The following is a 14,008-nucleotide window of genomic DNA, read 5'->3' on the forward strand; positions in this document are numbered from 1 at the left end:
TAATAGCCACATAGCCTATTTGGGAGAACGGCATTGTCTTGTATCTTCGTGGTAAAACTATTGTAGATCGCCGATGTGTGGTAACGGGTAAGACTTTGCCCACTTCCCACACTCTTGCAGGTGGGCCGCGATCATGATTCTACATTTATATGCATATGTCCGTGTAGGGAATCTTATTGCGATCTCAAAGATACCAAATTTAACGCTGTAGGACAAGTGTGGAGTTGACAACCCTGAAAAGATTGGAAACATCTCGTCGCTGTTTGGAGCTCACGGCTAGTGATCCACGTAGTTTCTTTATTGGTAGTGGTTTAAATCACGGTTTGGTGACATTTTATACATATGTTCTTCTAGAACATTCTATTGTGAACACATTGGTACAAAAATGAAATATGTACATGGAAAACACTGCTGGCTTGCCAGGGGCCGGGAATGAAGGATCCGTGGGTTGTCGATGATTGGTTGTTCAAGCAGAGGGTGCATCATGTGTTGTGTCCGGTGGCAGCTCTTCGCCACTACCTGCACACCACTGCTTCTGTGTCTGTGGATGAGCTTTGGGTGGACCAGGTTTCCCTCGTTCTCTGTTCCAGGGCTCGGGTCTCTCAGGTTGTCTGCAGGGTTATTAAGTCTAGCCAACCTGCGGTCTTCCCTCGTGACCATGATGTTTGAAAGTTTACAGCTCTCGCTGCGGTCTTTAGTACCATGTCTTGAGTTGACATTCAGGAACAGGGGTTTTGCCGTTTGAACAGGGTTCTGGCCGCCCTTTCTTTGGTTAATGTTCCGGGTCCTCAGTGACCCTGTGTGGCATTGGTGCACCTGTTGCGGCCAGCTGTCTCTACTTTGTCCTAAGGGTCACAGTGTGGCCGCCTCTTGGGTAAGTCCTGTTTTACTTATCAGTGGGTATCTTGCTTTAGGGAGCCAGAGCTTCCCACAGAAAACCAGCATTGAATATAATGAAATGCCATTTACTGGGTGAATCTCGGAGGCTCCCTGACACCTCTCACCCCCCTCCCTCCGGTCGACGTTTTTTCTTTTCGTTTGCTCAGTCTCCGAACTGGGGGGAGGGGGGAAAAAGGCCTGAACAAGCCGTGCATCGGTTTGATGATGTTTTGCTTGTTGCATTGTTTTTCTCGGGGGAAGTTTTTGGACTCTGTTCAATCTTGGGCTGCAATGTTCTTCCAGTTGGGTTTTGTTTTGGGATGTCTACCTTTATAGGTCCCTTCCCCGGTTGATGGCATACATGAATATACTCTCAAAGAGTGGGGTTTTCATAGGCCAATGCTCCCTGCGCTTCTCTGAGGAAACCACGTTCTGGCTCGTGGTTCCTGGTAGGTAAGGCTCTATGTGACTTGATGCCCCAGACTAATATGGCACATATTAGTCAGACAGCTTTAGGAAGCCTCCGGGGTTCACCCAGAAAATGGCGTTATATTACATTCAATGCTGGTTTTTAGTTTATACCGTATTTATTTTTTACTGTGTTCCTAGTAAAAAGTACCTGGTGACCTTTCCAGTTATGCCATACAAAATATCAGTTATGAGGATTTTTTAAGGCCATGTGTACCTTAATATATTATATGAGACATAAAAAAAGGCATCAGTATGGTTTGCCTTGCCTATTATGATAGATTTCTCTCCAATTATCATTCATAGCCAAATATTTATGTACTGTAATGCTCAACCTGTTGCTTCCCTTCATTGCTATTGCTTTATGTTGTTATGGACCAAGTTGCAATTGCTATGCCAGTGATATCATAACTTAGTTCCATCCTTCAACAGGATCAGCTGCTGTTCTGTGATGACTGTGACCGAGGATATCACTTATACTGCCTTGATCCCCCTCTTTCGGAGCCACCTGAAGGAGAATGGTCTTGTTGCTTGTGCTTACAAGAGTTCCATGCTAAATGAAATCCAGGGAAAATCTAATAAGAAAGCAGAACACTTCAATTTCATCTTACTTTATTAGCAAAATTGTCCTGTGATTATATGAAAATTTGAAAATAAGTGTGCATAAATTGGAATTTTACAATTTTATGATAAAATCCCAAGATAAAAATAGTATAAAATTTAAGTGCATTTCAGTAATTTTTATAGTATTTTATTTTGCCAAATATTTGAATAGAGATGATGGTGATAAATAAAAAATTGCATCCTACTGTATATGTATGGGCTGGAAATTTGATAAGGTATATAAAGCTGTGATGCATATAGCTGCATGACTGAAATAAAGAATGGTTGTGGTTCATGATTAGTTGTCATTTCCTCAGGGAGTGTGGGAATATTGGTAGCAGAATATTTAATAAGTTTATCATCTCCCATTAAACTGTATATACTTAAAGTTGTATTCCATTCACCTGGGCTCTAGGAGACTCGAACCACGGACCCCCACGCATGTGCGGCCGAAGCTCTCTTGACCGAGCTATTGAGTAGTCTTAATAAGGAAAGTTTCCAGAAGCAGCATCCTCTTGCCAAACTGGAATTTTGGTTGGAAATCGGTGAATGGAATGTTTATTTCCACGGAAGTGTGAATGACAACTTAAAGTTGTAATTTCTGACTTGAGATGAAATAGGCATATGTTTATTAGATAATGTTGTTATGATTATGATCTGTTAGGATAGGAACAGAATGGTTTATTGTATCTATACTGGTCACTGGTTTAGAATACTAATTTAGAACTAAGGTCATACATAATGTAACACAGTTATCATGCTAGTACAGGTATATAAACTGTGGCATTTTAGTGCTACCTTAATCAGATGGTTTTGATAGATGCAGTCTTTCACACACACACACACACACACACTACACAAAGCAAAGTTAATGTTTTAAAGTAGAGGCAAATTCAAATTGTGCCGACTACATAAACACAGCTGTATTCCTGCTTGGGTTTATGTTAAATTTTAATTTTAAATATACAGTATTTTTTCTTTCACGTAGATTCTTGGTGAATGAAACGGTTTGCAAGATAATGTAAATAAACATCAATTTATAAATCTAATAAACCATCTGTAATTTCAAAAGTTTGCTTTGAGATAATTTTGTGTCGCATCACCTTATCTAACATTTTCTCAAGTCTTATGTTTGAAGAAACAACTGCAGAGTCCAAAATATTTGCTAGAGCTCTCTGTATGTTAATATGATAAACCAACCTTCAGCAGTTGTTTTCTCTATATGTTTTCTCTAGTTATTAGAATTAAAGCTCATTCATGTAAACAAAAAATCAGTATTATACATTTCCATGTTTTCTTGTAAGAATCATTATTGCAAAGTTTCTTCATTATTTAATATTATAAGAATTAAATGCACATTCTATATGTTTAATATCTCTGTGCAGATTTCCAAAGGACAGCCATAGGGATGATGATGATAATATTATACAATCATACAGTCATTCAACAAGGATATGATTAAATATTGTGACAGTATTTATTTAAACCTCATTCCCAGGAATACTGTATATATGTTTGTATTAAATTATATATTATAGTACTCTAATTTGTAAAAATTCATGTATTCAGTGAAATTTAATATTTTATACTTTATTGGTTAATGAAAACTATGGCAGCTATGTTACATAACTGAAGGAAGTTGTGACAGTTCAGTTTGCTAATAAATGTAGTGGCTACAAAATGAACAATGTAATAGTAACTTTAAGGTACAGTTAATACATGCCAGTTAAATATTTTGTGACCACTGACTGGTTGGTTCCAATATTTGTAAGATATCTTAAATATTTAGAATTACTTATGCATGTTTTTATGAAATTAACTATATGAAAATAAGAGTTCATGCCTTCAGGTTTAAATGAGCAGTACACAATAAGCAGGGTGTTATCATCCTTCAAAGTCTTGTGAATTTTAGATATAAGACCAATTGACCATTTCAATAAACCTTGTCCCATTTCAAATATTTCCAGGGTTAAAGTGTTCCTAACAAATTTTAATGTTGTGATTTAAACTAACAACATGAAATATAGGTTATAACCAATAACAAATAATTTTGGATTGAAAATATAAATCTAATTTTTTAATTTAAAAATCTTGAATATATATTAATTTTCCTTAAAGTTTTACCTCTGTAGAGTGTTTGGTTCCAAGTGAAGTTAAAACCATGGTTTTAGCTTGTACACTGTTACTTAAGTCTAAAATATATTTATGTAATAAAAGGCCTTAGGTTTATATGGTCTTTAATAATCAAACAAAATTGTGTGATATCAAAGGCACATATACACTGTTATGACCACAGTATAGTACACTATAATGTTTACTCTCTGGTGTATTTGTTACTCTGATCAATTTCTTTTGAATTATGAATTTGTCAATGCCTCAATTTTTGAGCCAATTATTCAAAAGTAGTGTCCATGGTTTGAAATATTGATGCATATGCTCGTAATGTGATATCAGATATTGATGCTCATGCTCATACAGTGGTATCAAGTAGTGATTTTTATGCTCATACCATGGTATCAGGTATTGATGTACATGCTCGTGCATGATATGAGATATTGATGCTTATACTCATACCATGATTCATGTTAATTCAGAGCTCCTAATAGCATTAATATCAAGACCTATTGGGTAGTAGCGTGTCCCATTAATTATGTTCATGGGTACGAAAATCTTAGCATCAGTTTCTGCCAAGTACTTCAAAGATAACATGAGTATCTTTGAACACATACCTTTATCCTTTGCCAATTTTGGCTTCAGGTCACAAGTTGTTGCAAAAATACTTGTATACCGTACCAACAGCAATGGTTCTTCCAGAATTTAATTACATGTATGCATTGCTTGTTTGTATTAATAACTATATTTCTTTGACAGGACATATTTTTTTACCATCCAAAGTCACTGATGTGCCAACCACAATAAACCACATTTTATCAAGATTTGACTGAAGAATATATTTGTCATCAATTTCATATCTATCCAAGATATATATATTCCTCTGTCATGCCTTAAAAACTCATCCACAGATTTATTCAAAGTACAGGTAAGCAGATACTCATAATCATCTCATTTATAAAGAATGCCAAACAAAATAAGAGAATATCAGTTCCCTTGGTAAACTAGTACTAGTTTGTGAAGCTTAAGTTTATACTGTTACCCAGGTACTAAGCTGTTTGAAAACAGGATAACATTAATGGAAGCACAACTACCTATGTACCTAGTACTATGCATTGCCAAGCAGTGTACTGTATTTCTCAACTATTAAGTTAATGACAGAGTTTTTCTTATCACAGTATAGTAGATATTTAGGTAAATATTAGCTACAGGTGTGTATCAGTGTTCCTGTTCTGGAAATTTTCTATATAGTGCATTTCAGCAAATCAAAATACGAGCTGGCAAAGACAAAATAGGGTAAGTTTACCCTGATTAGTGAGCAGCACTCCACTGTAAACATGTCCGGTTCTGTTCCTACAGCAGCAGCATCCTGTAGATATTTCTACAAGATACACTTAATTGTAACAATATCCCCAATGTTTCTGATTAATAGATGCTTTAGTTTGGTCGATATTATGAAGCAATACAGTACTTGAAGGTTATTTTAAGTTCTCGGCATTAAACTCTGTAACTAGTCGCTAATTAGTAGACAAATTTTTTTGTTCTCGATACTTATTTTATAATTTACATTTTATTTTCTCTTATCATTAGAAATGTACATTTTCTCAAGGACTGTTTCAAGATCTCGACCTGTTTTAGGCTGTGTTCATAAATGATAGAGACCTTGTATTAAAAATGTGTCGGTTATTTTTAAGCAGTAATGTTCTGTAAGACATTAAGGACTCTCATTTCAAGATCTTTGTTAGCATAGTTTATTAGCAATGTTCATATATTTAAAAATAATAGTAATAGGTTGAAATTCAATATAAAGATTTTTAAAACAAAAAATTATTCAAAGGAAATGCACTTGTCATAAATAATTTAAATAAATAAAAAGTATAAGTAAGTAAATTATATATATATATATATATATATATATATATATATATATATATATATATATACACACACATATATAAATATGTTGTACCTAGTAGCCAGAACGTCGTACTCGGCCTACTATGCAAGGACCGATTTGCCTAATAAGCTAAGTTTTCCTGAATTTATATATTTTTCAATATTTTTTTCTTATGAAATGGTAAAGCTATCCATTTCATTATGTATGAGTTAATTTTGTTTAAATTTGAGTTAAAACTAACGTAGATATATGATCGAACTTAACCAACCCTCCCTAACCTAACCTAACCTATCTTAACCTAACCTAACCTAACCTATCTTAACCTAACCTAAACTAACATAATTAAGTCAATAATTTATGTTCTTAATATAATATAATAATAATAATTCAAATACACTAACTAGAAACAATTTATTGAAAATAAAGAAAATCTCTCTGCCTATTAGGCAAATTGGGCCTTGCATAGTAGGCCAAGAAGCTTGTTCTGGCTACTAGGTACGACGTGTGTGTGTGTACTCACCTAGTTGTACTCACCTAGTTGTGTTTGCGGGGGTTGAGCTCTGGCTCCTTGGTCCCGCCTCTCAACCGTCAATCAACAGGTGTACAGATTCCTGAGCCTATCGGGCTCTATCATATCTACACTTGAAAATGTGTATGGAGTCAGCCTCCACCACATCTCTTCCTAATGCATTCCATTTGTCCACCACTCTGACACTAAAAAAGTTCTTTCTAATATCTCTGTGGCTCATTTGGGCCACCCTTGTGTTAAATAGACTGTCTTTATCTACCCTATCAATGTGTGTGTGTTCTGGCTACTAGGTACGACATGTGTGTGTGTGTGTGTAAATCACGAAAATAAACACGTGAATAAAAATGTGACGGTGTCGGACCACGGAGGAAAATTGAAACAGGAATTTCCTTAAGTACTTTTGTATATTAATACATCTTCAGAAGGAGTAAGGAGTTCACTCCTTCTGAAGATGCATTAATATAAGGAGTAAGTATGTATTAATAAGGAGTAAGGAGTTCACTCCTTCTGAAGATGTATTAATATACGAAAGTACTTAAGGAAATTCCCGTTTCAATTTTCCTCCGTGGTCTGACACTGTCATATATATGTATGTATGTATGTATATGTCGTACCTAGTAGCCAGAACACACTTCTCGGGCCTACTATGCAAGGTCCGATTTGCCTAATAGGCCGAGTGATTTTCTTTATTTTCAATAATTGTTTTCCAATTAGTTAATTTGAATTATTATTATTATATTATATTAGGAACATAAATTATTGACTTAATTGTGTTAGTTTAGGTTAGGTTAAGATAGGTTAGGTTAGGTAGGGTTGGTTAGGTTCGGTCATATATCTACATTAGTTTTAACTCAAATTTAAAAAAAATTAAGTCATACATAATGAAATGGATAACTTTATCATTTCATAAGAAAAAAATATTGAAAAATATATAAATTCAGGAAAACTAGGCTTATTAGGCAAATCAGGCCTTGCATAGTAGGCCAAGTACAACATTCTGGCTACTAGGTACAACATATATATATATATATATATACATATATATATATAATATACACACACACACACACATACATACATACATACATACTTACATACATACATACATACATATACATACACAGTATTTGAATGACAGTGTCAGACCACGAAGGAAGAATTGAAACAGGAATTTCCTTAAGTACTTTTGTATTTAATAATGCATCTTAAGAAGGATCATACTGGGCTTATTAGAGCCCAGTAGGCTCAGGAACCTGTCCATTATTTGATTGACAGTTGAGAGTTGGGACATTGGCATTAATAGTGACTGCCCAGACAGGTACAAGAGGAGTGTTGTCAACTCTTACGGTGACCGGGCTCTCAGTCACAGCTCAGGATGGAAGCAAGTAGATGAAGAACTCTGTAGGGTAAGGCAGGTCCTAGTCAACAATGGCTTCTCTAACGTTGAAGATGTCATAAAAAGAAAGGTGAAACACCATGCAACCCCAGAAGAGTCAACTAACACAACACTTGTACCCCCTATTAGACTGTTTTTACAGGAACTTCTTTTCGACAGCTCATAAAATGGAGGAAAGTGTCCTGAAAGACATTATTCATAGGAACGTTATCCCTACATACAGACAAAAATCAGAAAATAAAATTGATAATTTACTACAAAAACAAAAAAACAGCCAACCTACTCATCAAAAACTCCCCAGACACCAAACAGAACGCCTAGAAGGAAACCAATGTCTTCTATGCCTTCACATGCCCACTTGGGGACTGTAAGCCCCAAAGAACTCAGTATATAGGCAAGACAACAACGTCTCTTTCTAGGCGATTAACAATGCACAAACAACAGGGCTCCATCAAGGAACATATAATGTTTTCTCACAATCAGACCATCACCAGAGAGATCTTAACAAGCAACACTGAAATCATCGATAGATACAGCGATAGCAGTTGACTCGACATCAGCGAGGCACTACACATCAAAAACTCAACACCAGCAATCAACAGCCAATTAACGCATTACTATATTCCACCCACTTCAAGACCCCGAACCAACATAGAAGCAGCAAGAGAAAGTATGGGCCAACTTATTATGCAAATCGGGGCTTGCATAGTAGGCCAAGAACTGCGTTCTGGCTATTAGGTACAACATATATATATTTATATATATATGTATTAAATATGACCGAAAAAGTAAGATTAATAATTCTAACACAAATTTTCTCAATATTTCTTATGTTTCTTTTTACTGTCGATGGTAATTGAAAAATCAATTCTCCAAAATTCATTTTCATTTCTAGTCTGATGTGACACTTGAACGCGTTTCGTAATAACTTATTGCATTTTCAAAGACTTTAGTTTACACACACACAACACTAAGAGTTTTACTATGCTATCATTTAAACAGCTTTCGTCTTATATACTTGCATTTGGGTGAGGTGATATGTTACAACAGTTTTGGATGAGCTGAACAAAACTTTCAACACAAGACTTGAGGTTTTGTTCACCTCATCCAAAACTGTTGTAACATATCACCTCACCCAAATGCGAGTATATAAGACGAAAGCTGTTTAAATGATAGCATAGTAAAACTCTGTTTAGTGTTGTGTGTATGTAAACTAAAGTCTTTGAAAATGTAATAAGTTATTACGAAACGCGTTCAAGTGTCGCGTCAGACTAGAAATAAAAATGAATTTTGGAGAATTGATTTTTCAATTACCATCGACAGTAAAAAGAAACAAGAAATATTGAGAAAATTTGTGTTAGAATTATTAATCTTACTTTTTCGGTCATATTTAATAACATATGTTTACAAGAAAGACTGCTACCAAAATATTTATATATATATATATATATATATATATATATATATATATATATATATATATATATATATATATATATATATATATAATATATATATTGTATATATATAATATTTATAATTTTTTGTTGATATTTATATTTTAAAGCTGATGTCCTAGTGCTGAATAAATCTGTAATAATTTAATAATTTGCATGCATTAAAATATTATGACAAGTGTGTATCCATAGTTTGACTGAATTTGTAAATCCATTATTTATGAACATAAGCAGTGTTTGTATGAATATCTGTTGCCAAACTATAAGTGATGTGCCCAGAGAGTAGGGTATTATTTATTGTCTTCTAAACAAGTTACACGGAAGTCAGGGTCTCTTAAAGTAACAGAATCTTTTGGTGTTCTGTCAGGACATGGCATAAAATATTTACTATTTAATAATTGCATATTTTAGGTATTGTCATGCATTTCCCATATTTTTGTAAAGTGAAGATTGTATCTCCTTCACTCTCATAAATGTAACTTTATATCAGGGCAAATATATTAATCATCCTGGTCTTCACATGAAAATTTTGTCCAACTGTCAGTACCTGTTTGGGTAGGAAAATTGAAGTGGATTGTTAACTGTTTGTTTTGATAATTATTAGCTGTAACATGTCTGTGTGTATTACGTTGAAGCTATGAAATTTGTGAATTTGTGAAAAAAAATTTATTTTATAAAGTTTTTTTTTAGCCTTACCAGTTAATACAGTGAAAGAAAGAAGTCATAAAACTGCTGTAAACGTCAGTGAAAATAGTGATCCACTTCGGTTTTCCACAGTGCTTGCCATTATTCTACCTCAGCCATGACATGGCAGCCCTGAATATTGCAGTTAGTCATATGATTTCTTATGCCTAATTTTATACTATTTCTTTTTCAGACACTCTTAGCTTGAAGATTACATTGAGGTATACAATAGGCTCCCTTCACTTATCTATTGGTGTAGCTGGAATATCAGTACTGCAAACCTTCTTGGTCTTATTCTTTGGTTTGTGGGTTTATTCAAATTTATTATATAATTTGTTGTAGTTTGAAAACTCGAAATAGGTGTGGAAAATATTCTCGATTGGATGATTTTATTACCTCATTAAGTGGCTCCTCTGGAGTGACTTATTCAGGAGGAGTTGACGTGAATATTTAGTAGTGTAGAAAAATAGTGATAACTTATCTACATAATTTTTAATATGAGTAATTTAGCTGTTTTCTGATAATGCCGAGAACACATCTTTCTTTCCAGTTAACCATTAAACTTTTGTTTATATTTAGTGAAAAACTGGCATAGCATTTATTTTTGTAATATGCCTACTAATCTGACTGTTGATATTTGTCATTTTATCATAGCTATTCATGATCCTGTTCTGAAATCAGAGCATTGCTTATGGCTATAGATAACACAAAGAAATGGTAATAAGCATTTTTATTTCCTAAGGTATATATAGTAATAAACCTTTCATCTGCTTTTAAATTCAGACACAATTTGTGCTCAGGTAGACTGAAGTAAGGTGACTCTTCATTATCAGCAATGAAAGTCATCGATACTTTCATTAAATACACTCCGAGTATTGCAACTTTAATACTTTTAAGCTCTTAGTGGTTTTTCTCAAGATTTTTGTATATAAGTTTATTTTGTATTACACTTGAACAGCTATTTTTGTAGAAATTAAATTGAATTTCATGTAAGTTTAATATTAGAAAAATATTTGCAGGTTGTAATTGAATTTTAGGTATGTGTATGCAAATTTTTCTATCTTATTATTTAAATATGGTGAATTCATATCAAATCTTGTCATTATTGTGCTAAACTTTTAGCCAATTAATTGCACCAAAATATTAAGAGAATTCATGGCATTCAAATGCTTGAATGTATGTTGAGATTAGAGTTCATAAAGTCTGTATTCAGAAAATGTACTAAAAATCAACCCATATATTCACTTCAGCTGATGCACTTAATTCTGTATGTAATGCAAGTTATGTATAGCACAAAATTTATCTGGCTTTATTTTGTAGTTGTATTACTTATAATCTCTTCCTACAAAACATAATTAGAATGAATTGAACACAAATTTGCCCCTTCTACCCATTTTGTGTGTGTGTAGTAATCTTGCATGGAATCAAATACTCAACATTTACACACACCATCTACCAATCTGTACTGTAAGGCTACATCTATATCTTCAAAATTGTCTGCATGTGATCCTGAAATTTCTTTTGTTCTGCCTGAATGGTCTAGCCTTATACTTATAAAGATACATATAAAATTATCAAAAAAATTGTTTTAAGAAGTTAAGAATATTAACTTGATCTGAATATTATGCCATAAAAACAGCATCAGCAGTCATTCTCGCTCACTGCTGAAGAGAATCTCAGGTTGGGATCGAAATACAGAGTACAGTCTACGTTTCCTCGTGTTTTAGAAATAGTGGATTATTATTTTCAAGAATATTACATACATTTAAAAATGATGACCACCTTGTATTCAATATCCTATAAGGCTATAACATTAACTTTTGGTCATTATAAGTGTTCCGTATGTTTATGATAATGTTTCTGACATTTGACGTATTACTGTTAGTCAGTGAATACTTTCTTTACAGCGAGTTATTCTCTACTGGGGAAAAGGGACTTGCTGCATGTTCTACCACTTTGTCATCTCCCAGTTCTGAGGCTTCTTAGGATGGCTATTTGAACAAATTGAACTTGTTTTTTTATTTGCTAGTGGCAACTATTTCATGCATGATAACCACATACTACTTTATTCAGCAAATCTTTTTGAATAGAAGTTCAAACCTGCCTAGTTTTTGAATGTGTCTTATGGCCAAAAAAAATTTCATTTTTATTTAATATTGTTAATGAACTTGTCAATATCAGTATTTTTTATGGCACATCTTGTAGTGTGCATCAATAAGTTTGTAACTGAATGTGGTCTTGAAGATGTGCATTCTGAATATGGCCTTGAAGATACTCTTGTTCAACTGTTTGCCTTTGCATGATATTTTTACATCTGATCACTCGGTTAAACTGTTTTTCATACACAAAAGACCATGAAAATTTAATTTAAAATTTTTTTAGGTTAAGTAATATTTGAAAGAATGTTTTAATAATATTGCTCTGACAAACATGATATATAATAAAATGCATTCATGTATTCACAGGTATATATTTACAAATACACATGTACACAGTGTAACAAGCACAAATGTAGTATGACACAAATGTGTGTGTGTTCATACATGTAAGTGCCATTAAATAAATATAATTTTTTTTTATCCACCACTCTTAAGTTTATCTGGTGTTTGAAATGTAAAAGATTTCATTGATCACATCAATAGAATCACATATCTCACAAGCAGGAGCCCACTACCTGCCTGTACAAGTGTTTACCCTACTTGAATGATGCTGCTAGCTATATTGTCAGGGCTATGCATTGATACCATGCAATGTGTTGTAGCGTGTTAGCATTCCTAGTTTGAGTAATTCAATAAAATTTTCGTACATATGACTAGTTTTATTGACATCTTTTTCACGTAACCAATTTCATATTAAAGCAATGAGAAGAATTGTTTGCTTATTTAGGTAGGCTGCCCCCTCATCAAGGTAAAACTTATAATGAAACCCATATATTAAAATACTGTTTTGCAGGTTGCTTGCTTTTCTTTGATGCAGGCACCAGGTAACTATTTTAGGGACTAATATTTACTGCAACAAACCTTTGTCTGCCTTGACAAATTTACAGATCTACACCAAGCTCCGTGGACATTAATTTTAATCACATTACAGTAACTATCCACAGTAAATATGCCATATCTATTAATTGTAGGACCACCTCGACCCTGACACAGGTATCAAGGTTTACAGATTGTTTTGTCGTATCAAGAATGCTTAGCTGACACTCCATCAACGGATCAAAGTGTCGATGGAAAACTAGCCTTAACCAGTATATCGCTTAAAGATATCCCTTTGATCCATGCCAACATAGGAGATATGGGTGGGAAGTTTGACCATACTGGATGCTCTTCGTAGGTGGCCGTATACTCATGAAAGGAAAAAAAAACAACCTAAATATAGAGTAATTACTGTACTTCTATATCTTGTCCCACACTTAAATCCAAACCTCACCATACAGCACCAGATAACATCTCTTCCGAGTCCTCACCGCCCACCGTCTTACCTAGTGTTTGACTGGGTAAATGAAAAAAAAAGACACTCAGTTTCAAACAGCAGAGCCTTCAATAACATTCACTTCAACCGTGTCAACCAATGTACCACAGGAAACACTGCCTCCCTACTCAGCATCCCCTTGATAGACCTGATAACCCTCCAAGACGACCACCCTCTAACAAGACTCATAACAATGGTAGAGATGAGAGGAGTCATTAAAAGCATCCGAGATAAAGCCCCAGGACCATCGGGGATCAAAGCAAAGCAGATCAAATTCCTACCAGGCAATCTTCTGCAATCCCTAATCAACTTATTCAACGCCATGCTAGCATCTGGTCACATTCCCATAGCTTTCAAATCAGCCAAGATGATATTCATTCCCAAACCCAAGAAAAACTCCCACCAGCCTGGCAACTACTGTTCAATCTCCCTCTTAGATACAATAGAAAAGTGCTTTGAAAAAATCACGTCCAACCGTCTCAACTACTACAAGAAGTACAACAACCTCTTCA

At 34.2% G+C, this 14,008-nt stretch overlaps 1 protein-coding gene across 2 annotated transcripts in view; it reads left to right on the forward strand.

Moving 5' to 3' along the window:
* LOC138353378 (zinc finger protein ubi-d4-like) overlaps positions 1–12,834 on the forward strand; it is a 36,635-nt gene extending 23,801 nt beyond the window's left edge. The window contains exons 3-4 of one of the 2 annotated variants that reach the window (XR_011223162.1): positions 1,780–4,990; positions 10,219–12,834. Coding sequence is in view for 1 of the 2 variants with exons in the window: in XM_069306404.1 (XP_069162505.1) it covers positions 1,780–1,908 (129 nt within the window). In the remaining variant the exon portion in view is untranslated. Of the gene's footprint in view, positions 1–1,779; positions 8,435–10,218 lie in introns of those variants that run through there. The other variant, XM_069306404.1, reaches the window with a different exon arrangement.
* The last annotated feature ends 1,174 nt before the right edge of the window (positions 12,835–14,008 follow it).

The sequence above is a fragment of the Procambarus clarkii genome, chromosome 1 (genome assembly GCF_040958095.1).
Source record: "Procambarus clarkii isolate CNS0578487 chromosome 1, FALCON_Pclarkii_2.0, whole genome shotgun sequence".
Classification (NCBI taxonomy): domain Eukaryota; kingdom Metazoa; phylum Arthropoda; class Malacostraca; order Decapoda; family Cambaridae; genus Procambarus; species Procambarus clarkii.